At 36.5% G+C, this 27,374-nt stretch overlaps 1 protein-coding gene across 1 annotated transcript in view; it reads right to left on the bottom strand.

Annotated features, from left to right (window-relative positions):
- Window positions 1-25,326, bottom strand: part of LOC120631027 (neuropeptide CCHamide-1 receptor-like) — a 113,124-nt gene extending 87,798 nt beyond the window's left edge. The window contains exons 1-2 of the mRNA XM_039900418.1: window positions 25,151-25,326; window positions 19,120-19,346 (exon numbers count right to left, since the gene is read on the bottom strand). Coding sequence (XP_039756352.1) covers window positions 19,120-19,346; window positions 25,151-25,326 — 403 coding nt within the window. The remainder of the gene's footprint in view (window positions 1-19,119; window positions 19,347-25,150) is intronic.
- Window positions 25,327-27,374: the final 2,048 nt, after the last annotated feature.

Below are 27,374 nucleotides of genomic sequence, written 5' to 3'. Positions count from 1 at the left end.
GGAGACGGAATGAACTTTTTTTTTATATGAACTCTCAGATCCATTTCAACTTTCTCTGAATTTTCTCTGGTCTGGTTTGGTAGACTTTTGACGTGGGTTGTAGTCATTCTACTATCAAAGCTATGCCACCAAGTGATTCAGTGTTCCAGTAGGAACGATGCCGCGTGGAAATCAATTAGTGGCATGGGTTTATTAAAACTGCCAAACCCTGCATCGTCACTCACATCAAGTGAAATTGCAGTAAAGGGGCTAACTTGTAGAGGAAAAAAGAGGTGGAGGTCACCTCCAGAAAGATCTAGATGGAATAAGTTGGACGTAAGTCAATTATTGGACATTCGTCATTTATATTACATTATTTAATTACAGAATAATGGTAATTCTAATTCACAGATAATTTGTACAGTTTACGCTTTGATATCTTCAAAAGTTTGCTTGTCTTGGCCAAGTTTTAGAATTTATGTTATTTAAACTAAAGTACCTACTTACGGGCAAGTTTTCTCAATCATTTTATCCAGCCGATTGTTCTGTATTTGGAATTTAGTATTTGATGTCTCTTCCGTCATAAGTTTGCTTGTTTTAACCAAGTTTTTCAATTTGTGATACAAAATGGAAAAACTTCGGACGGCCGATTGGCGCAGTGGGCAGCGACCCCGCTTTCTGAGTCCAAGGCCGTGGGTTTCGATTCCCACAACTGGAATATGTTTGTGTGATGGACATGAATGTGTTTCAGTGTCTGGGTGTTTATCTGTTTATTATAAGTATTTATGTATATTATTAATTAAAATATTCATCAGTAATCTTAGTACCCATAACACGAGCTACGCTAACTTTGGGGCTGGATGGCGATGTGTGTATTGTCGAAGTAAAAAAAATAATTAAGTACTGTGATTTTTGACAAGTTTTCTTGATTATTTTGTAAGTATTGTTGTATATTTATTATATATATTTATTTACGTAATGATCTATTTTCATGGGTATATGCACCTACCTATTTGCTTTATTTGTTTTTCGCCAATTTCTGAAGGAAATCGCTATGAAGCGATTAGGCCGCCAAATTGTATACGTTGTATTCTTATACTTTTCTTTTTTATGCTTTTTGTGGTGTGCAATGAACGTATAATAATTTATTCGTTCATTCATTTTGTTCAGTCACTAATGTTATGATCTCGTTGCTTTCCTTTTAATAGATTGTTTCTCGAAGGTTCAGATTATTGCGATTTTTAAACTTATTATTTTTTTTTGTTTTGCCGTCCGGTCACGCTGATATCATGAACTCAAAAGCTATGAGGGTCCGAAATGCTGGTGGTAAAAGATGATACAGGATAAGATGGCAACTGAATTATCTGTTACGGGGTATGTCGGATATATTGCACATGTACCTAGTTGATTTCTACGCAACATTCTATCGAAACGCTAAATCGCTTGGCGACACGTCTTTGGCGGTGGGATGCCCTACCCCTACCTATGCTTTTATAATATGATTCCAAAGGTAATTTTGGACCTGCCAATGCATAAGTTTAAACACGGTGTTAAAACACAATTAATAAATCGTGGTTACTATTGATGAATTTCTTAACGACAAGGCTGCTTGGAAGCAGGCTCAGCTCTCATCTATAACAAGATACTCAATTTAAAAGATTGGTAACTGTAAAATGATGTTAAAAAAGAGCGATCTGCTGAGCTGCTTGCCGGCTCTTCTCGGTGGAATCTGCCTTCCGAACCGGTGGTAGAGTCACTACAAACAGACTGACTTGACGTTTCAAAAGTGCTTAGAAACTGGGCCTACTTGAAATAAATGAATTTTGAATTTTGATGGTACTACGGCCTACCAAACCAGAGAAAATTTAGAAGTTATAAATTCTTAAATTGCCCCAGCTGGGGATTATTATTAAAAGAGCACTGCTCATCGCTCTGCCAGTGAGTTCGTTAAAACTAAGAGATACTCCGTGCATAACTATCGTCGTTGATTTTTCGATTAAGTGTACAGACTTAGTTCAAAAGTACTTTGTTCTTATGTATAAAATCATTTACGTAATTGACAAGTTTTTGGGCTATCCCGATGGCCTTCAGTTCCATTGTTACCAGTACCTATGCCTACATTTGGAATCAAACTTGTATCAACCGAAATTTCGGACTTTCGTCAAAACTAATTGGGTTAACAAACGTTTATTCCCAGAGTTAAGAACATACAGAAACCGTGTACACGACTAATACTGCAGCATTAAAAACAACTCCATATTAGTAGTGTTTCTTGAACAGGCAGTTAGTTTCTTCAAGCCATTTAGCAGTTGACAGTAATTATTTACCTGTAAGGTTCTAAGCCGTGTGGTGACGGCATTTTAGAATACAGTTGTCACCACCCCTCTTCTTCCCGCGTCCCGGTGTCGTACGAGGCGACTAAGAGAATAAAACGGAGAGTGGGTAGTAGCGTCCTCTGGGCTGCTACTACTATCTGCTGCGATCACCAACCCGCCTGCCCAGCGTGGCGATTATGGGCAAATCCTCCAGTTGGGAGAGGCTTTTGGTCCAGCAGTGGACTGTAATAGGCTGTTGATGATGATGATGATGATGTTTTAATCGTTTACCATAAAATAGAAATAATGGGAAAAGTTTGTGAGCTAGCATCATTAAGCGGGTGTGAAGTGAGACGTGCGCGGGCGTTATCACTGTTTTCGGACACAACGCAGTGCATGCGATGCCGACTGAATGAGGGTTCCGTATGTTATTACTTCTGTGCGTCTTGTGTGTGATATTCATCTTTTGAATCTAAAACTTCGTATCTAAAATTAAATTGTTCAAGTTTCACTTACTCCTTATGTTCGTGATTGGGACAAACTACGAAACTAAACATGAATTTGCAAAGTTTTAGTGTTTAATAAGTTTTCTCACTTGAAAACGAGCCCGTTTCGTCCATTCGCCATGTTACTAAGAGCATGTAATCCGAGGAAACCGGTTATAACTACACACAAAAGTAGATTAAACTCACTCCGTAACAGGTGTTAGAATAGAGACTGGAAAACGCATTATAGGTAGACCTCTACAAGGTATACCAACAATAGATACAAAACACAGATAGACAGACTGTAGATATACCCGTTATTGTACAATTCCAGCACGAAAAATCTTTCAGTTACCGTTCGCTAGGACGCATCTTGGGAAACAATAATAACACGATTATTACCGCGCATCATCGCATCAACATATGTCACAACACTTACCCAGTATTTAAAAATAAGCTCATTGCTTACCTATCTATATATATTATTACCTAAGATATAACTCTTTATGGTTATTTTTTGTCAATATTATTATTACTTTTTTTGTGAATGTCGTGGTCACTTTCTATCTATATACGAGTACGTATAAGTCAATTTGTAAAATATTTTATAAGTTTATTACTGTGTATCGTATATAATATGTATACGGTTAGTGTCCTCAATAAATAAATAAAGACACGTGGTGTATGTATCGAAATATCTACAACAGACCTATGGCTTGCAGTGGATGTCAGTGGCGTGCACTGGGCTTCTTACCAGGGTATGCATACAGTGAGAAGATTGCTGAAAATGCCAAAAATCTTCCTACTTTATATATCAATTTTAGGGTAGGCAGTGCTTTTGTGAATGTACGTCTACCGGTTTAAATTATGATTATGAACTTAGTATTACGTTAGTTAACATCAAAACTCGGTGCTAAAGATTCGATTCGATTCTATTTTGATTCGATTCAATTCATTAAAATTGTCAACCCATTACCGGTTCACTACAGGGTAGTAGCTTCCTCTCAGTGCTGTGCAGTGATCAAGTGTGGATTAAGTCAAAGTCACAAGTCAAAGTCCAATATGTCTTAATTCAAATAAGCATATAGATGGCACTTTTGCTTCGTCCATTACATACAAAATGTGTACATAGTTGTGGGTAGTGATGGCGATGACCACATTCGTAAACTTAAAACTAAAGCTAAGAAGGTTCCAAATGTGCCCTAGTCTAAGAAGAAGCCCACAACAAACCGAGCCCAGTAAAAGATAAGAAGAAAGTACTTAGATTTGTGGACTTTATATCTCCTAGATAACTTTATGGAGACTAGACTTTAATGTAAACATCTTAGAACGTAATTGTTTAAGTGTTAATTTATTAAATTTATTTAAAACATACAATCTTACAAATATGTTCATGGAACCAACAAGAATTACTGCCACTAGCGCCACATGTTTGGATAACATTTTTACGAATATAATTCCAATAAGTAAACACATAATTAATAAATTAGATTCTGATCATTGTGGTCAATTAATTCAATTTGAAAATGTGAAGAAAAAATGTCTCCAAACATAAAATTACTTTTGTACCAGTGACATCAAACCGCATAGAGAAAATGAGAACTAGCCTCGTCAAAGACCTCCCGTTCTTACAATCGGGGACAAGTCCGAATGAGATGTACAGCTGTTTTTTCAACACGTTTCAACGACTATTTAATTCTATATTCACTAGTAAGTCGGTTGTGGTGACTGATGCTTTAGTTTTTAGTGAGTGGGCATCAATTGAACTGCATAAGAGTAGGCAAAAAATGTACGAACTTTATGCAGAACGTCAATACAATACTGATGCTGAGTTTAGAGATTGTGTTAAATTATGTTCCAGTAGTTTTAAACGCGATTGCTTCTTGGAAAAGTCCCGATACATACAGAATAAAATAAAAAATAGCAATAACGTAATCAAAACTACTTGGAAAATAATTAATGAGGAGACGGGAAGAGTACCACCGCGGCATAATAACTTTAAACTTAATGTATATAATAAAGACTTAACATCTGATTTCGAAGTGGCTACTGCTTTTGAAATCTTTTTTACTAACATTCCTATCTCCACCACTAAATCATTGAACTCTTCACCAGATATTGCTCTCTCTCTATTGAAGAATAACGTGCCCGAGTGTAAAAACGCTTTTAAATTCAGCCATGTTAGTGGCTCTGACGTTATTAAAGCCTTTAAATTATTAAATAATAAAAAAACAAGTGACTTGTGGGGCATTTCCGTTGAAGTTCTCAAATCACTAATTGATATCGTTGCACCCGATTTAGCATTAATATTTAATAACTGTATAGATTGTGGTGTGTTTACTGACTTAATGAAACATAGTAAAATAGTTCCTTTGTTTAAATCGGGTAGTACTTCTGACCCCACTAACTTCAGACCAATATCAGTACTGCCCACTTTCAGTAAAATTTTTGAAAAACTTATTTTAAATCAGTTACTTGCCTATTTTCATAAGTATGATTTACTCCACGTTAAACAATTTGGTTTTACACGGGGTCGCTCAACTATCGACGCTGGTGTTGAGCTAATACATAATATATTTGAAGCTTGGGAGGAGTCACATGATGCACTTGGTGTGTTCTGTGATTTGTCTAAGGCGTTTGATTGTGTTGTACATGAAACGTTAGTCAGAAAACTACACCACTATGGAATTCAGGGTGTAGCTCTCGACTTGATTAGTTACTACTTGCGTGATAGGGTGCAAATGGTAGACGTTAATGGAAAGCGGTCTAATGGGTCATTTGTGAAAATTGGTGTTCCACAGGGTTCTATATTAGGACCTTTTCTATTCCTTATTTACATTAATGACCTGCCTTACCTTGTTAAGGACAATCACGGGATAGTATTGTTTGCTGATGATACATCACTTATGTTCAAAATTAAGAGACGTGAATTAGCTTTAGACGATGTAAACAACTATCTCGCTAAAGTAGTACAATGGTTTGAAGCTAATAATTTGGTTTTAAATGAAAATAAAACTAAGTGCATAAAATTCACATTACCAAATGTTAAACATGTAAAAACCACTATACTACTTAATAATGAGGAATTGAACCCGGTGGATACAACAGTAGTTCTAGGAATAACGTTAGATGCTAAACTTCAATGGGGCCCTCATGTAAATAATTTATCGAACAGGCTTAGTTCTGCTGCCTATGCAGTAAAGAAGATACGCCACCTGACAGACATAGAAACTGCTAGGCTAGTCTATTTTAGTTACTTTCACAGCATTATGTCATATGGAATTTTACTATGGGGTAATGCTGCTGATATTGGCACTATTTTCGTGCTGCAGAAGAAGGCTATTCGTGCGATCTATAAAATGGGTCCGAGAGAGTCATTGAAAGATAAATTTAAAGATGTTAAAATAATGACACTCTATAGCCAATACATATTTGAAAATTTAATGTATGTTCACAAAAATATATCAAAATTTAAAAGAAAATGTGACTGCAATAATTTGAACGTTAGAAGCAAAAATAAACTTGCAGTGCAGTACACTAGACTACACAAAATAAGCAATTCATTTAAAGGAAATTGTATACAATTTTACAATAAATTACCGGTTGATATCTTGGGGATGTCACTAAAGAAGTTCAAAGTTTGTATTAAGCGAAAGCTTATAGAAAAGTCCTATTATAGTATAAAGGATTACGTAAACGATAAAAAAGCTTGGGTGTAAACAATTGCTCTAACCAGGTTGCTTCTTAAATATTTTCTAATGACAATGTGAGATGGTGATAACAAAAAGAACACCCGGCTAAGTTTGTTGTGGGCTTCTTCTTAGACCAGGGCGCGATTGGAACCCTCGTAGCTTTAGTTTTAAGTTTACGATTGTAGTTATCGCCATCACTACTCACTGCTATGTACACATTTTGTATATAATAACGCATCAAAAGTGCCATCTATGTGCCTATTTGAATAAAGATATATTTGACTTTGACTTTGAGAAATCCCAGGCTTGGAGGTTTCCTCACGAACTGTGCTGAAAACATAACTACGAAAAAAGGGATCGAGGTTTCGGAGTTCCCCAAAAGGGAGATCCACTCCTTAACACTAGCTTAGCTACCACTCTATCTTCTATGTATCCATCTTTAATAAATAAAATTTATCCTAAAACATCTTCGTACCCCCTAGCATCCCAAGTGACTAGTAGTGACATTTATTCTCAGGCTAGTTAAGACATTCTTAGTTTTGCACTCTTGGCAGAGTGGTCGTGGCTGCTGAGAAAAATTGCATGGCGTTAGGCATCATTGGATTGCACAGTTTCCCGCGCGAGTCTTCTTCACTTTTTGCGGTTGGTCGCTATCTGGGCCGCGGTCTGAGTCAACGATTTCACCGTATCTGTCCAACGAGTAGGCCTCCCTCTTAGCCTTATGATGGCTCTTGAAAAAAGCATTCCATCAAAGGGGGACAAAAGGTCTTTACACCGAAAGGCACACTACACTGACGGAACAATTAGAATTATCGAGAATATTCTGGAATCTTTTGATATTTAATGTCAGTGACAAACAAAACGTAGACCCATAAATCATTGTAGGGTTAAATGCGAATACGTAGAGGCGTGGTACATGATATAATTTATTGCTCAAGAATTCCCCTTATTTTGTGCTTCGTTTGGATATTAAATTGTTGCTAATTTATGAAAAATACTAGCTTTTAAATGTGTCTATCCTGGCGCAGCTAGGAGCTGGTATTCTACTTTCCTCTGTATGTTAGCAACGTTTGCTTTCGTATTTCGGGCACATAATGGCTAGTTACAACTCTACCCACAAAGACGTGCCGCTAAGTACGATGCCGCGTATAAACCGATTAGATCTTGAGTTTAATATAAGATGGTAACGGGCTAACCTGTTATAGGTATACCATCTTAGACTCGCATCATCACTTACCAGGCGGGGGAATGATAGCTTGGAAAAAAATATAGTTACGGGTAACACCAAAGGTAAAAGACCTACAGGCCGGACCCCAACAAGATGGGCAGACCAGCTGAAAAAATCAAAGTCGTGCCGCTTCTATCAAATCGCCAAAATCCCTCCAACAGAAACCGATGGAGACAGTTTACCAGCACGAAGTTAAGATCTCACCAGGACCACGAACTTCAGTGATGAAGGAACGACCAGAGAGAGAGCTTTTAAATTAATAAATAAATACATTACGACAATACACACATCGTCGTCTAGCCGTCGTAAGCGTAGCTTGTATTATGGGTACTAAGATAAATACTTATAATATACAGATAAACACCCAGACACTGGAAAACACTTATGTTCATCACACAAACACTTTCCAGTTGTGGGAATCGAACCCACGGCTTTGGACTCAGAAAGCAGGGTCGGTGCCCACTGCGCCAGTCGGCCGTCAAAGCTGTTAAGGTCTTTAGACGTTTTAAAGAGAGGAATGCTTTGTTTACTCAGGCTAAATAAATTAAATCTTATCTGTGTTTACTCCGGGCCCGCGAAAAGTAAAAATATCTGCACAAAGCATCCTTTATACTTCCGTTGCGATTCCATTATCTTGCACACTGAAGCGGAAGGTATCGGAAGCTTCACTTCTGCTTTACCGTGATTTAATAAATACCGTGCTTCACATCCGCCGTTCCGGTTATATCACTGTCATGGCGATGATGATCGTTGAAACCCATCAGTCGACATTGAAACAGAATGGTGGGTGTATGCTCTGAAGCTCTCTCGGTTTTTTTTATTTCCACATTTTTTTACATTTTTTTGCTAAGAGGCTTCGTCCGTGGCTAGTTATCACCGACTTTACTTTACTTTTGCGTTGCATTAAGAAATTTGGTAGCAGTTGATCAAATTAACTACTCATTCGAATATTTTTTTCTGTTGCATTAAATGACCGAAATTGATTGATTTGATACCACTGCCGCATCGCACCGCTTACACTCGATATATGATGCTTCTTTTACACCAAACAATCTTTTAATCTAATTAATAGTAGACATTTGACAGATTAACAGGGTCAGTGTTGGAAGGCTCGCAAAAGTCACCGTGTCTCTAAGTTTATAAGTACGGCTTTCATTCATTCATTTTTCGATTTATTCATGAAGGAAAAGGTGAGTTCATATCTAAAACCATTAAGTCGTACATATATCGATTTACCGACTTAGATGTTCCGAATTCAATGATTTAACGTTCCTCAGCCAACGTTAAATCATTGAATTTCAATGTCGCAAATAGCCAAACCAAACCGTATACAGGTTGTGACATGTATATTAATAGAGCAATCCGCAAACATTTCAGTTTAAAGTTACTAAAGCCAGATTTAGCTCGCCTCGGATTTCCAACGAATTTCAATACGAAATATAATATGTCATTCACTGGCATATATATAAGTTGCAAACAACATTTATCTATATGAATTTTCAAACACGTAGTTCAAACAAGCCATTCGTATGAAATTGTAACAACCCTGTTTTCGTTTTTATCTATATCTATAGTCTATCTTTTTCTCTCTTACGATATTGGAGGTATTTGTAATAAAGCTAACAATGATGCGTAAACCTAATAGTTTGTTTTATTTAACTATAATTGAGCCCTGATCAGCAACCCATCTGCCCAGCGTGGTGATTATGGGTACAACCTCTCGTTGGGAGAGGCTTTTGGTCCAGCGGGGCTAACACATTCAGGAGACAAAAGTTATATCCCTCGATTATATCCCCTGGCAAGGGATATACTGAACGTGTCCACTAAAGCACCTGCTAAACATGGAATAGGAGAAGTTTACGATTTCCGTCTCAACACAATTGACATTAATTTAAACTACTTTGATGTACTGGCAAAACAACGAATTGGCATGATAGGTATGTGATGATTATTTGTAGTGGTATTGAGAGAAGGAAATGTTTTGACAACTAAGGCATATAGTATCCATGCGGCTAGAGTAAACACGGATTTGGATATATAACATCGCAAAAAAGGCAGTATTTACAAACTTTTACAACATTATTCTGCTAGTCAAGGCCTTTCATTTGATATAAATATTGAGGGAGTTTTGTGATGGCGGTCATCTATGTGTTTGGAGTTGTGAAAAATAAATCTACCCTTTTTTGGTGGCGGCACATCGACACACAGTGTAGTGTGTGTGGTTTTTCCGTCATTTCGCACACAAACATGCACGCACTCACGCACACACACACACACACACACACGCACGCACTTAAAAAAAAGTTAATTCGCGTTAAATGAACTCCCATTTTGAGTCTAAAGATGTCCAGAAAGTCAAATAATCTAATTGATTTACTTAAACTCAAATCTACAATAGTAGGACAATATATGTTTATATATGTTTACCGTGTTTTATTTAACTCCTTTTGGAAATCGGTACAATAAGTCTCGGCTCGTCAAGTAATGCTCGATGAGTCCCGAAGTTGGTATTTTTTCTTCCGAACGATGAAAAGTCAACAGGAGCTTTCCTTCGGAACTTAATAACAAGCAATGTTTAAGAATGCAAGAGAAAAATGAAAAAGTTCTGACTTCCGGTACCTACTTGATAGGTACTTTTATACAAATTTTTGGTATAAACCGAAACACGTTCCTCATTCAATTCAAGTTTATTATTGTTTCCTGTGTATTATTCAGACGCTCATAATTTAATTTACTCATTAAAGGCAAATTAATGGATGAACGTGACAAATAGATCACAGCGAGTCTGTTTAAATCACTATGAAGTTGTTAGATTGCAGCATTTGATTGCAGGACCTACTTCTATTAATAAATTCTCGTATAAAAATGTTTTGCTGTTTTGAAATACTCATTACTTACTTTAGCTCGGGGCTAGTTGTGTCAATCCACGTGCTAAGGAAACACTAATGATCACTAACATGTGATAAAAGCCCACTTATCCGTTGGAGCAACGTAGTGGGTCTATGCTTCAAAATTTATTTGATAGGTGGCCTGTTCCCTTTAGTGAACCTCTAATAACCATAACAAATCCTGAGTTTAGCGCTCGCTATCTTATAAACTTTCACCCTTTCACCCATGTAGCTCCTATGGGGGTGATTTTTTTTTAAATCCTTTAACATGTTTTACTACTATAAATAGTCAATTACGTATGTACATAATTGTATGTATGTATGTACGTAAAACATTGATATGTATGATTTTTTATCGATACACCTTGAGAAATGACTTTCACAAAAAATTTCATCCCTTTTAGGGATTTGACTTACTTAAAGTTATATAAAAGCCTTCCAAAAGAAATGAGCTATAAAATAAAAGCAAGATTTTTCAAATTTGTTTGGTAGTTCTGAAGTTTCAACGCCGACAAAGAAACAAAAGCAATCTGCAGCTTTACTTTCAGTACTAAATAGATAGACAGATAAAAAAATATCTTCTTTGTCGTTACACTCTTGACAGAGTGGTCGTGGTCATCATGAAGCGTCTTTGAGGGCAGATGTCACACGCCCCACGAGCATACGCCACTTCTCTCAGCTGGCCGAAAGCCTGGTGCACTCGTGCAAAGGTCCACCCACAGCAGACTTAATCTGATCGGTCCATCGCATGGGTGACCTTCCTCGCCCTCTAGTGCCCTCCACCTTGCCCTGCACGACAAGGCGCTCTATGGAGTCACACTCACGCCGGGAGACGTGCCCGAAGAATTTTAAGATACGACTCTGTACTAACGCCGAAAGACGTTTTTAATTCCGATTTCTTGGAGTATAGAGATTTTGGTACGAAATTCGGTCCATGACACTCCAAGCATTCGTCTCCAGCACCACATCTCCAGAGCATCAATTTTCTTCTTCTCGACTAGTCGCAAAGTCCACGTCCCTGCAGCATATGGGGAAAACAAGTGTTTGAACAAGCCGGATCTTAGTAGCTTTAGTTATGTTCCTGTTTTTCCAAATTATCTTCAGCCTGTCCATCGCAGTTCTAGCTATTGCCATACGTCGCTTTACTTCTTCTACGCAACCTCCATTGTTCGAAATTAAAGCACCAAGGTATATGTATCATTGTACGACCTCGCAGTTCGCGATCTGGGTGAATTCTGGCGGGTTATTGTTGGCTCAAAAAATATATATATTTCTTAAATATAGTTCAACGGGTACATACCACGCTAATGTTTTTTGATTTGTCGATATAACCAGTTGCATGGATCGTGGTCACGACGGCACTCATGAAATGTTGATTAACCACGAAAGTCTTAGTTTAAAATCTTTAATAAATATATTGTAAGATTTGGTGTTTATTCAAATTACGAAGTCGAAGTTATTTAAATATCACACAATCAGGCTAACTGAATTGTACCAAAAGGGTACCCCTTATTTAATTTGATTGGCTTTTGAACGGCTTTTCACGTCGAAAACAATCCTCTTATGGTTTACTCAATTAATCAGTGAATATATTAAAATTCAATACTTGAACTGACGTAGACGAATTGTAGAGTAATTAATTAAGCTCGAAACGAACAAAGCATGTCAATGAAGTGCTCTTATATAATTATAATGCACGGCTTCGAGTGTGTAGTGTGAGATTTTCTACCTACGTTTTCTTATTCGATCGTGTGGCAGTTAACTGAGATTTTTATTATATTGTAGCGGTGATAGTCTATGGGGTAGAAGCTCGACTTCACTTTCGATGTGCTGTGTTGGCTATCCACCTTAACAAAGCATGTGCTAACTTTTTAAAGTTATATGCGTTTTAAGTACTTAAAATATCACTTGCTTCAACGGTGAAAGAAAATCGTGAGGGAACTGCATGCCTGAGAGTTCTCCATAATGTTCTCAAAGTTGCGTGGAGTCCACCAATCCGCACTCATTCTCATCGTGGGCACCGTGCCCTATAGTGTGCCTTTAGACTTATGCAAGAATACATACTAGAGATTAAAATGTACTAAATATTTAATGTTTATTCTGAATACGATAAATATTCTTATTTATTCATAATATTTTATTTATAACGTGGCTTTTTTTTATAGTAGTAATTAATATACTAAGCAGATTGCTCACCTGATGGTTACTGGAAAAGCTTCGTCTATAAACAGAGCAACACGTCGCAAAGCATGTAAGGAACACATCCTACAAAGTACGGTCCCTGTGTCCATCAACAAGAGGCGTAGTTGTTAAGCCTCATGTGTCTGGAATACACCAATGCAGAAAAAAGCTACTAATACTAAAATACACTAACGTTTGGTACCTTTGAAACGTTAGGCATTACATTTACATCGTCTGCTGCTATGGTAGTAAAAATCAAGTTACCTGATTCGATAGAAATACTATTTTTGAATCGGGCGATAACTTCGTGTCGTTCGAATTTCTCGACGAACTCAATTTCATATTTTTTGAAAAATAAAAAGAGTACAATTCTATTTTATTTGCGCAAAGCTTTTTAAAAATATAGTAACTTTTGGCGCGTATAGAAAATCAGATAAGAGTGAAACAAAAGTTACGCGCGCAAATGGCACAGCAATGGCAAAGTTTGTTTCCCATGAGAATAACCTCGTATCCGAAGAGTATACCAACACTACATTAGATTCGTCTGCAGTAGTGGCGCTTCCAACTTAGCTTATAGCACAGAAGATATAAGCACTGTGTTTTTAGTTTCATAATGTATTTTTAAAGAAGACGAAACGTCAATCCAAGAAGATTGTGTAAGATTAACACAGCTGGTATTTCTGAAATAGGAATTGGAAGCTTCGAGTCTTAAGGTATTTTTTCTTGAGACATTGATAGAGATAAGCATTAGGAGAATATTAAGAGATCATATTCTTCTGTAATAATTATGGTTTGAACCTTGAAGATAATAAATTTAAACTACATCAGTTAGTATTTAGTTATCATATCTAAGTAGCTTTGTATAAAATTTGACAATTTTCTAATCCGTGTTTATCACTTACGTTGTTGTTACGTTACGTTTCGTCTTCTTTAAAAATACATTATGATGTTATACACATTATTTGATGGCGACGTCGACTATACTTAAAACGCACGTTACTTATAAAAGTTAGAGGTGCGTGCTGGGAACTCGATTAGAACTCGGCCCCCGAAAGCGAAGCCGAAGTCCTAGCCACTGGGCATTCAACCCATTTAACGCCCGAGGAGACCCGTGCCCTGTATTGGTCTCCTCCCACAATGAGCCGTAGTCAACCACGCTGGCCCCGTGCAGATTGGTGGACTTCACACGCCTTTGATAAAATTGTGCTACTCAGGCATTCCGGCATGCAAGTTTTCGCACCGTTGAAATATGTAAGATATTTTAATTATTCTGTTATATTATGTTGGAATTACTTTTACTCCAGGTGGGGGCAGTGTTTATTAACATTTTATTTAACCCGTCAATTTATGTTATTTTAATAACTGCCGAATATCAGTTAAGAGCAGTATGAAAAAGGTAGGGTCTATAACTCATTTTATCCATTATTTCCGGAACTTATAAAAATAGAGTTCTTTGAAAATATAAATTACACCGTTCACTATCTAGCTATTATAAGTGGGCGTTGAAAATTGCTTGGAGGGAATACGTAATTAGGGAACATGATGATCTGAACGACGGAGGCACTTGACCTTATCCGCAATTTACATTTCAATATTCAAGAAAACCGAGCGAGTAACTAAAATATGTTCCGGTAATAAAAGGACATTTTTTAATCATGGGATATAGAGATCATGGCAGGCGCACTTCGCGGAATTTATTGATAAACAATAAACACTTGGCTCAATTTGCTATATTCCGCAAGAACAGGAGAATCTGTACAGTGCAATATATAATTTTTTCAATCTTATACTCAACCAAACAGGTCTTCCAATCTGGTATTTTGGTCTTAACTATTGTTCATTGTGAGTAAAGTCAAAATCTGTAGAGAGTACATGAAGGCGTGTTTGGTGATGGTCAATGGACGATCTTTTGCAGACCAGGATTCAAAAGCAGGTTTTCGTTTTTTTTAACCTGGTTTGGTCAGTAATTACAAAAAAGAGGTGGAAGATATAAATAGATTTTCATACAGCATTGTTGTCCAGTATGTTCGAAACTAGGCCATCATTTTTTTAAGCGTCTTATTATGTAAACAAATTTTCCATTATTTTTTATTGTAAAGACAATTTTGTGAAAATTAAAAATGAATAAAACTATTTTTTTCATAAAGAATATTTGTTTAATTAATTTCCACTTATTTTAGTAACTAAAAAGTAATTAATATATTGTTTAAGTTTGAAAAATGGACTTTAGACTATTCCTATAGGATTTTTATAATTTTCTGTCGTGGTTTTTTTTCGAAATATTGTTTCTTATTTCCCAGTCAGTAATGCGTGAGTAGTGATATTTAGATTATCTTCTTTCGAATGTAATCTGAATATCGCAGCCCATTTTGAGAAAAAACTAATTTTCATTTCCTTCTTTCCGTCAATTCGGTCTACACCCAGTATATAAATTAATTATCCGTAAGTTATTAAATGGCAATTATTTTAAATATTGAATGTCCAACGTAGCGATAATGTAGGCAGGAAACCAACCAGTCATCTGGCACTGACACTCGCTTCACTGAATTTCCGGACCAACGATGCAACTAATTTGACATTATAACCCATCTGGTCTACAAATAGTTTCATTATAATAATATTATTATTAGCCTATACTACAATGGTAATAATTTTGAAGAAAAATACTTTAAAACTACACACTTCATGATAAACCATTCCTAACCTCAAAGTGGAAACAGTGATATCGAAATATTAGATTTTACAGTAATTTTAGGTTTTATTTTACCAAGTACCTACCTACGTTAATCTATTAATAATTATAGTATTTATTATTTTATCCCAATATTTTAATAAGTTACTAAGAAAAGCGTTCTTCAAATTTTCAAAGTCAAAGTCAAAGTCAAAGTCAAAGTGACTATGATGATGTTTATTTATCATTATTATCATCGCATCAACCCATTACCGGCTTACTACAGGGCACGGGTCTCCTCTCACAATGAGAAAGGGCTAAGGCTGCAGTCAACTTCACTGGCCTAGCGCGGATAGGTGGACTCCACACACCTTTGAGAACAGCAGGTTTCCGCACATTGTTTTCCTTCACCATTGAAGCAATTGATATTTTAATTACTTGAAACGCACGTAACTTACAAAAGTTAAAGTTTAATCGAAGTACTACTCACGGGGCTAGCACCGCTTCATGATGCATGATTATTATTAATAAACTTATCAAAATTAAGCTTAATTTGCTATACTCCGCGAAAAGCGGAAGGTTAATTTTGATAATATATCATGGATTTCCGCAAAGTAACGTCTGCTTCTATCCAATATTAATAAACTATTAATAATACTGCGTGCAACTTATGCTTGGAGTATCTATTCGTCATCGAATCAAGAATATAAATAAATATACTAACACAATACACACATCGCCACCTAGCCCCAAAGTAAGCGTTGCTTGTGTTATGGGTACTAAGATGACTGATGAATATTTTTTTATGAATAATATAAATAAATACTTAGAATATACGTATAAACACCCAGACACTGAAAAACATTCATGCTCATCACCCAAACATTTTCCAGTAATGGGAATCGAACCCACGGTCTTGGGCTCAGAAAGCAGGGTCGCTGCCAACTGCGTCAATCGGCCGTCAAACTGAGGAATGCGGAGATGCCTAGAAGAACCAGAGTTACCGATATAGCTCAAATCGCAAAGCTATAGTGGATGGACGTTTGGGTCCCAAAGTCCTGGAATTGTGACCAGCGGTAAACACAGCATTGGTAGACCCCCGACGAGGTCATAAGATGACATCAAACGAGTCGCAGGGAGTCGCTCGACCCAAACAGCGCAAGAATGTGACATTTGGAACTCCTTGCAAAAGAGTCCATTGCTTGACATGTAATCTACGTGAAATCTACATTTTTCTGCACGACTCAAAAAATGTCTTTGGGATAAAAGTATTGATTCAGTTATTGCGGTATGTCTTTGTCTCTAGTTTTCATTAAAATCGTTTGAGCAGTTTATTGATGATTGAGTAACATACATCTTAAAGTCACGGACGTATAAATTAAATACATTAAAAAAACTTAATGAGTTTCTATGTTATCACCAAATACTTCCCGGTTTTCCGAATATTAAAACATGGTGTCTTCTTTTTTATTTTTAATGGAAACGAACGAGCCAATCCAAATTGAAAGTAGCGTGAATACTTTGATGAAAGCAAGACATTTTATTGGTCAAAAAATTTTAATTTTTTTGAGCCTTATAAAAAACACATTTCTCATTATCAATTTAAAAAATACGAGAGATTACGCGTACAATTAATTGGACTATCAAATAGTAGGAAGCATATTTCATTATGTTGGTGTTTAACGAAGGCCGAATGAATATAAAAACCTAATAAGAGAAAATTACCTATAAATTTTATGAGGCCATCTTCAGCCTTATATTATTAGATCTGTTCACGCCTACGATATGATATATCAGCATAGCAACACAGTTTTTTGCGTATAGGCTACAAGTTTTTTTGGGCAACATCTTATCCAATGTTTGCATATTCTATACAAGAAACCCACATTTTCTTCTATACAAGATGAAAAGATCAACTACTGAGTTTCTTGCTTGCTGCTCAAACATACATACTTGACGATTCAAAAGTGCTTATAAAGTAGGCCTACTTGAAATAAACGATTTTTTTTGATAAACTTTTCCAATATATTATATTACCTCAACGACGCAACGTATTTTTTAATTATTTAGTTTTCTTTTTCTCTTTCTTAATATTTATTTGTATGTCGTTGCAAGAATTCATTGTGGTCATTGAAGCTAATTATTATCATTATTCCAACTGACTTGCTGGTTAAGTGGTTAGTATTTTCAGACCACCATATCCTGGCCTAAATTCCGCAAAAACTCAATTAGGTATCCAAAAGATCGTATTTATTTGTTAAATGCAGCAGATGAGGAGAATTAAAGCTTCAAAATGAATCCTATTTAGAACCCCTCTAATTACGGGAGAATGACTTGTTGTTTATATATATTTTTGGACAAAACGGTTTTTAAAAATAATAATGTTAGGGGTAAAATTAATCAAGATTATCACTCAGCTATAATCACTCATACGTATTTCGCCGACACGCGTGTCATTGTCAGATAAACCCCAGCTTTACCGAATATACTGCTCGTGAGGGATTTTGCTACCTACCAATCGGTGTATAGCGACACTCTTTAAAAAAAAAATGAAATTTATTTTGACTCCCGATGTTGGTTTTCTAGAATACAACTGAAGGCAATGAGGGTTCAATTTCCTGGACGAGCCAATAGTCTTTATTCAGTTACAATTGCACTATTAATAAACTTTGTTGTTATTGACAAACCGTAGCGTAGCAACTGTAGCTTGAAGAAAACCGTAGCGTAGTAACAGTAGCTTGTAGCAAACCGTAGCGTTTGGAAATCCCTATAAAAGAGGGTCGTGTTTCACGTCCACATGGCGGTGTGTTTATAAAGTTTCAAGCAATAATCGCACCTCGGATTAACCTCATTGAACTCCCCCCGATGTCGGCGAGCCCTGGGGTTCTTGTCATGGCCCCACTCCCCGGTGACACCGTAAACCCCTCAGGTGGTTATCGACAAGTGTCCATCCAAAAATCGAAAAAATTGCTGGCCTGTGGACGATGTATTTGAGACGATTGGTTCAGTTCATTACCACTGTTGGTTGAGCAATGGATACAAATGAAGCCTGATGGCGCGTTCAGTTTAAACACCGATAAAATATGTTTTTCGTAGAATAATTACAGAAAAGTTGTTTAAATTGAGCTTTTGCCATATTGATTTCAAGCGTATAGACCAGTTCAAAGTTTATAAGTCGTCGACTCTGACACATAAGACCGTTAATAATAAATTAAGGTATTTCACCAGTAGTCAGTCCTACGGATCAAGGATCGCAAAGTTTGAATCTGCTACCAACGCCGTTAATGTAAACGCCAACACACATATACTAATGTCATTGAATGAATAATTATTTAGAATAATTATTGAAATATTTGCCATAGACAATGAACACTATACCCTGTAGTACATATTGTTAATTGTCTTTGGCAAATATTGTACTCTGTGCAAAAACTGTGTGCTTTAGTGCAATAAAAATATCAAAATGTATTCGTTTTAATATCTGTCCCATAAGTGTGAGAAAAAAGAAGTCAACTCACGTAACAAAGTAACTAACGAACTGCTAGCAGCGCAAATCATGTAAACAATAATTCGTCATTCACCGAAAAGATAGCTATAACGAATGTTTTTTTGAATATATGCCACAATGTATTAGTTAAAATATCTGTCACGTAGGCCTGAAAAAAAAAAAAGTAACTCACCAGTAGCATGCAGCTTCCTCAACGGATCAACGATCGCGAAGTACCGATCTGCAGACAGCGCAGTTAATGTGAATACCGATACTCCTATACTGACGTCCTTCGCTGCCTCCGATATCTTGCACACAGATTCACCCCACGGCCAAGACTCGACCGTATACACGATGGAGGTGAATGGTACACACGTGATGATCACGAGCAGGTCTGCGAGTGCGAGCGAGAGAATGTATCTGAAAAAGATTGACTGAGTTAGCTATAGTTGAAAATCGCGCCAAACAGTTTTGATAAAACACAAATGAGGTTTTATAGTTTTTTTAAGTAAAGAACTTTGAAGCGGCGATAGCGCATTGAGCAGACTTCCCTTTCGGGGGGCCGAGTTCGAATCCCATCCCAGTGTGGTATAAAATAGAATAAAATAAATAAATATACAACCACAATACACACATTGCTATCTAGCCGCAAAGTAAGCGTAGCTTGTGTTATGGGTACTAAGATTACTGATGAATATTTAATGAATAATATACATATATACACCCAGACACTGAAAAATATTCATGTTCATTACACCAAACATTTTCCATCGAACTCACGGCCGTAGACTCAGAAAGCAGGATCACTGCCCGCTGCGCCAATCGGCCTTCTAACATTGCATGTATGTTTGAGAGCTCAAATAGTTTGTATCATATTTGTGAAAAATATGTAAGCCTAATAGCACTACACACACAGAACATAATATATTTGGAAGCACTACACTTATATTCTTTAGTGAATAGTATATAATTCCAATAACATAACAAACATTATTTACTTGATTATCATCGTTTGTTGAAGTCGGTTATATAATATATTGCAATCAGATAGTTATACCAACTAATTAATAATTGAATCCGCGTCACTACATCTAGGATTAAATCACAGGGCTCAGATGAGTATACATTAACTTCCTAACCAGGCATTGATAAATAGCTTCTATAAACATTAACCCATTGCACAGTTTAACAAACATACAGTTCTATAAACCCTATTATCCTACCGAAGTAGGCAGAACGCAGTTATTCACGTCCCACAGAGCAGCTTAGTTTGTCAAGTGTGTGGGCACGATAACCACATCTGAAAGTTATAGGGTTTTCACACGATTGCGTGTGTTTTCAAATTTTCTTCTACCACACATCGTTTTGATTAGAATGTATATATATTATATACAGTATGGTACAATTCAACTATAACTAAGCAAGCATGCTGTTTAAATAAACTAGCACAAAAAAACGCGTAGGTATATAGGTACTGTATGTTAGATCCCAAATTAATTAATAGTTATTCCAGGGTGCGGACACGCCAACTACCTTTGTGAGATTTGTTTATTAAAGAGATTGTGTGTTTCCATGATTTTATTTCCCATCAGGTAATTATTGTAAAAAAAATCAATGGTTTAATTTAACTTCAATTTAACAAAGATCAAAAAACAGTAAGCCTTGCGGGGAAACTGGCGTCATGGGTCACACCGCATGGGAAGTAACCTCGATAAAAGTAATCATCATCTTCACATCAAACCATTACCGTCACGGGTCTCCTCCAACAATGAGAAGGGGTGAAGGCCGCAGTCCACCACGCTGGCCCAGTGCGGATTGGTGGACTCCACACACCTTTGAGAAAATTATGTAGGACTCTAAGGCATGCAGGTTTCCTTCACCGTTGAAGCAAGTGATATTTTAATTACTTAAAACGTACATAACTTAGAAAAGCTGCGATAAGTTGGCTCCCGAAACTGAAGTCGAGTTTCTACCCAGTGCGCTATCACTGCTTGCGATAAAAGTAATGAATGTCATAAAATATTGAATTAGAGATAAAAAACTTTATATAGTAACTTACTTAAGGAGTTTGGATATACCTACTTTTAATATGTTTTATATAAAAAGTTGTATCATTTAAATTTAAGTACAATTCAGGAAGCGACAGTAGAAATAAAATCGTTCATGTTTGGACTGCAACCTAACTGTCAGTGGCGTGCACAGGGTTTTTGACCAGGTTATGCAAAGCTGGTACATGGCATAAAATGGAAAAATTACCCTCCAATACGAGTTATATAAAATAATTTGGGTATGCAGTGCTTTTGTGCATGTATAAAGTGCACGCCACTGCTAACTGTACAATAGTTCAATTGTGATACTCGGCTATTTATAGTTAGTTTGCCATAGCATTTCCATTAATACAACATAACAGATAAACATGTACAATATTTAACTCCATAAGTAAATAAATGACTAACGGATCGGATAAAGTGGGTAAATCGGTATGGTTTATAGGAAGAATTCGGTTTGCTTTTCAAAATCTATATATTATAAAAGCCCTTCAAGAAAAAGAGCCCTGTTATAAGTGAATTACGATTATTGACTTGTAAGATAAATAATAAAATTTGATGATTAACTTTCTACTACAAGTTCGTCTTTGATCTTTCCTGGTGGAAAACGATGACGCCGTCTAAGGTAGCGGGCTTCCATATAAGGGCTGCATAGCTGGTAAGACTCTGTTTCGGTAGGGTGGTGACTAGAGATGGCCGAAGCCTCCTACACGATCAGACCAGAGAAATTCAGCAATAATAAATTCCGAAATTGCCCCTTTGGAGATCAAACTCGGGGGCTCGACTGAGAACCACAGCACGTAAGTTAAAGCGGTGATAACGCATTGGGTAGGAGCTCGCCTTCACTTTTCCGGGGCCGAGTTACTCGTAGAATCCCAGCACGCACTACTTTAAAAGTTATGTGCGTTTTAAGTAATTAAAATACCACTTGCTTCAACGGTGAAGGAAAACATCGTGAGAAAACCTGCATGCATGTGAGTTCTACATAATGTTCTCAAGAGACCCACCAATCCGCACTGGGCCAGCATGGTGGACCACGGCCTTAACCCCTTTTCATTGGGAGGAGGCCGTAGGAAAGCAGACATAAACGGTAATTTTTTAATTTTTTATTCCACTACAAGTTAGCCTTTGACTGCAAACTCACCTGGTGGTAAGTGATGATGCAGTCTACGATGGTCGCGAGCTAACTTGTTAGGGGGTATTAGTATGACTACTATAGGTACGCTCGCACCGGAACACTAAATCGCTTAGCGGCAAGCCTTTGTCGGTAGGGTGGTAGCCACGGCCAAAGCCTCCCACCAGGCCAAAACCTAATACTACAAAAACTATACTTTATTCTCTTCACGACAACATTGTAGAGTTATTTGTCCACAAGAATTACTACTAGCCTTAAGAAAGCGAGTAGCAGACAGAACTCGTAAACGTGTCGCGAATATTATCATAACTATCTAGAAATACAAAACTTAGTTTATTCGAAGACTTCTGTTTGCTTAAAGAATCTCTTTGATACACAACACAAAGATGAAAACAAGTTTAATGTACAGAGAGAATATGATGTTGCTTTTAACTAAGTTTTCTCGTTTGGACGTGATAGTTGTTTGATATGCAGTTATTTCGTAAAGACTGGGTATTTGTATATTCACTGTAAACTGTAACTTCGTGAATGCTTATTACCAAAGGAATACAGAAATTAAATCAACTTCAATATAAATAGCCGCATAAAATAATAGAGTAATAAATCATAACTAAATCCACAGAGTTAAGAACATTCAGAACCCTCATTAGGCCATTTTTTTATGCAGCGCGTTGTGTCCAAAAAAGTAAGAACGCCTGGCGCACTTCTCAATCCAAAGCTAGCTCACAAACTTTTTTTCCATTTTACCATTTTATGGTAAACGTTTAGAACATAAAAGGTAAAATAATTACTGTAAAATGCTAAATGGTGTGAAGTGACTGTAACCGCTTGTTCGGGAAACTATTAAAGTGGAGTGGTTTTTGATGCTACAATAATAGTATTGTACGCGGTTTCTGTAGGTTCTTCATTCTGTGACTAAATCTTTATTTATATTGTATGTGTACTATTTTTAACGGTCATGTGCTGCTTGCACGCGATTTTCCATTTAGTGCATTTTGCTTACTTAGTAGAACGAACGAGGTCCTTTATGGCTTTGAAACGGGCAAGATGTGACTCACCTTATTCGTAGGGACTCAAACCTGGGAGCGTCAAGAACACTGTCAAGAGGTTACACAATTTAAACCGAATCAACTTGTATCTACTTTGTTACTAGAGTTTATTTACGGCCACCAATCTAGAAAGTTAAGTCATTCTAGTGCTTTTATAATGACTTCAAAATAGTTTTATCAACCTTTTTCTATTCTAAATTAATTAGAAAATCTTTCTATTTAACTGAGACTTGACTCTTCAAAGCGAACTTAATTTCAATGCTATTAACCTACATTTCAACATTTCATAAAAACGGTTACCATGATGCAAAGAAACTTTCCACAAGGAAAGTACAAAAGTGGAATTAAATTATTAAGTACGGATGGCGGGCACAAATTTAAATTAGTAGATAGTACCAGGCACGCAATATACGAGTCGCAGGAAGTCTTTGGATTCAAGCAGCACAAAATGGTAGCGTGTTGAAATATATATTTTTAAATTTATTATTTTAATATATATTTTTTTATTCCACTACAAGTTTGCTCTTGACTGTAGCGGCGTGTGTAGAGGGTATGCACAGCGTATGCCAATAAATAAGTTTAAAGAATGTGTTAAAAAACATTTATTACAGCGAGGTTATTATACAATTGATGAATTCCTTAATGACAAGGTTGCTTGGATGCATCCGGCTCCGCTTTCATCTCTCACGAGATAGAAAAATTAATTTTAAAATGTAAAATGTAAATTGTTGATATTGGAAAAGAGCAACTGCTGAGTTTCTTGCCGGCTTCTTCTCGGTAGAATTTGACTTCCGAACCGGTGGTAGAGTAACTACACACAGACAAACTTGACGTTTCAAAAGTGCTTATATTAGGTCTGCTTGAAATAAATTAATTTTAAATTTTGAATTTATAAAATCAAGAAAATCTCTATTACGAGTTATAAAAACTTAAGGGTTTTACACAGCGTTATTTTGGTGGCAACGCTATTCGATGGCGTTAAAATGCGAATAAGATTGTGCGACGTTGCATTCTCTTCGATTAACAGCTACGTGGACTGTAAATTGTTAAATTATATTGCATCTTGTTAGCTCACGCTTTACAAGTCTAGTTTGAAAGCGCCATAAAAGGCAACAGTAGTAGGAATAACTTAGTTTTAGCATTTAGACTTAGACCTGGGTACATGCATTTAGGTAAGTTCAAACATCTAATGAGGAAATTTGATTCTTCCAATTGTGATGTATGTGATGATAGATGTTTTGCACATACTAATGGCGTGTGTTGGGAATCAAATTCTTATAACTCTAACAATGCCTTTCTAAATTTTTTACAATTCGAACTGGAGATTTTTTTCATTTTATATCATTCGATGGCCGATTGGCGCAGTTTGCAGCGATCCTGCTTTCTGAGTCCAAGGCCGTGGGTTCGATTCCCACAACTGGAAAGTGTTCGGGTGATGATCATGAATGTTTTTCAGTGTTTTGGTATTTATATGTATATTCTAAGTATTTATGTATATTATTTATAAAAATATTCAACAGTCATCTTAGTACCCATAACACAAGCTGCGCTTACTTTGGGGCTAGATGGCGATGTGTGTATAGTCATAATACAAAAAAAAATCTTTCCGCTTAGTGCATACCCTGTGCATACCCTGTATGCACGCCACATGATTGTAATCGAACCTGGTGGTAAGTGATGATGCAGTCTATGATGATAGCGGGTTAACCTGTTAGAGAGTTTGGTAGTCATAGCCCTTATCGGTTTCTTCGCGACATCGCACCGGAACACTAAATCGCTTAGCGGTACGTCTTTGTCTGTAGGGTGGTTACGGACAAAACCTCCCACCAGAACAGACCAGAGAAAATTCAAGAATAAATTACCAAATTTCCCCTGCCAAAATCGAACCCGTTGCGCCAGGAAGGTCGTCCAGAAAAAAAGGTATTTGTTTAGAGCCGTAAAATTTCGGCCAATACATAGTTATTTATAAATTAAAATGAAATATTAACTCACGTATTAGGCACATTCCTCATAGCTTTATGCCTCACAAACACTGCCACCAAGGTCCCATTGCCGACCACGCCGATGACGAAAATGAGTGCGAACAACAGCGGTACGATGTAGGTCTCCGGGCGTTCGTAGTAGGGCTTGTAAGTCTCCGAGATGTTGAGGGTGTCGTTATAATCCATGGCGCATGTTCACTGGAACAAGAAAATGAGTTATCATTATTGAGAAGGTATCACAAAAAGTGAGGAGTGGTGCTAGTTTGTTTTTGGAGGATTCGGCCGGTGAGAAGTGGCGATAGTCTGTTCCTGGAGATTCCCATGATATGGCTATTGGACAGAAGCAGCACTTTGCGGAAATCCATAATATATTATGAAAATGAAGCTTAATTTGCTGTACGACCCGAACAGCAGGAGAATCTGTATGGTGTAATTTATAATTACTTCAATCCGTATACTCCACACCAAACAGATCCTCGGCAATGCACCCTTTACGCACGTTTCGCTCTGAAACCAATGAATAATTGTTAATAATTAATAAATTGGAAAGTCAACATCTCCTGAGGATGCTCCGGATTATCCGGTTATCTTTTCACTTTTTTATCGGCTTCGTACGCTCAGGTTGCCTTTAAAAGATCACTTTTAGTAATAAGGCCGCCTTTGCACCCTAGCAGTAAGTACTATTATTGTCTTCCTTGTATTTTTCCTATTGTGTTGTGTTGCAATAAAGTTTTTATTGCAACTAAGTGCAATTAAGTTATTCTATTCTAAGACGGCATCTAGATGTTTTGCGGAGGTAAAACATCAACAGATTTGACGTACGTGCTCGAACGAGCCTTCTCTCTCAACCGACCACAGAAGGAAGGTATTTGTGTACACTAGTTTATGTATGAATATGCATTATGTATTAATTCGCATTTATGTATTTTAATATTTAAAAAATTTGTACCACCGGCAGTCTATTCTCCTCTTGTTTTTTTCCTAATTCAAAGGTTGCCTGGCAGAGATCGCTGTTAAGCGATAAGACCGCCCTTTGTATTCTACTTTTCTTTATGTTTCTGTTTTTTATTATATTTTGTATATGTTACTGTTGTGGTATAGAAATAAAGAGTTTAATCATAATAATAATGTCTGTTGTTGAGATTTTTTTGCGTAGGCAGCAATAACATATTGTATCTGTTAAATTTCTCTCATAGTAGGTATTATTGCAATAATTAAGTTTTTAGTTTTTTACCTACTTACTTAAGGGATAATGGTGGCATATACGCATTGGATAAAAGTCCCAAATAAATAAAGTTTAAAAAAGAAAAAGACTTCATCATTATAACACCAGATAACATTGCAGTCAAAAGGCAACTTGTGGTGCATTAAAAAAGCCTCGTTATACTTTGGTGTGCATTGCGGAGGGGTCAAGTTAAATTCCCGGAACGCACACTTTTGCACAGAATTAACAACATACAGAAACCTCATTCCGCCATTATGCCCAAAAACAGTGAAAACGGTACGGCACACTTTTGATAACAACCATTTCCCATTTTTCCTATTTTGTAGTAAACGTTTAGAACATTAGAGGTAAAATAATTACTGTCAACTGCTACATTTGTAATAAAATTAACAAATTTGTATACCCACTTCGACGATTAAGACAGATCGTCTCTGTAGAAGCGGCGTTTGCTGCATACCATGGTTATGTTATGTCAAACTTACGCTACGGTATAGTTATATGGGGCTCATCCATTCATTTAAATAAACTTTTTATAGTACAGAAAAAATGTATCAGAAGCATTCTCCTAATGAATCCTACTGAATCATGCAGATCTGTATTTAAAAAACATAAAATCCTAACTTTCCCTTCCTTATACATATATGAGGTATGTGTATTCGTACATAGAAATATTGAGTATTTTGAAAAGAAGACTGATTTAAACCCAAAAAGTATCACGCGATATCCAAATAAATTAGTAATACCAAAATACCGACTTGCACTGACTTTAAAATCGCCTTATGCAATGAGCTGCCAAATATATAATAAAATTGAAATAAATGTAAAAAAACTACCCTTGAAAACCTTTAAAAGGAAACTGTTTCTTTGGTTGTGTGACAAATCATTTTATACCATCGCAGAATACCTTAACTGCTATGGTTATCATGAAATATCTGTGGTTCCTGCTTAATTTTGCATGTGTGCGTGACCTCAATTTTCTGACATGTTATTTAATTTAATTTAATTTAAT

This window comes from Pararge aegeria, chromosome 17 (genome assembly GCF_905163445.1).
Source record: "Pararge aegeria chromosome 17, ilParAegt1.1, whole genome shotgun sequence".
In the NCBI taxonomy this organism is placed as follows: Eukaryota; Metazoa; Arthropoda; class Insecta; order Lepidoptera; family Nymphalidae; genus Pararge; species Pararge aegeria.
Note: the sequence above shows the minus strand (reverse complement) of the source record. Positions and strands in the feature narration are given on the sequence as shown.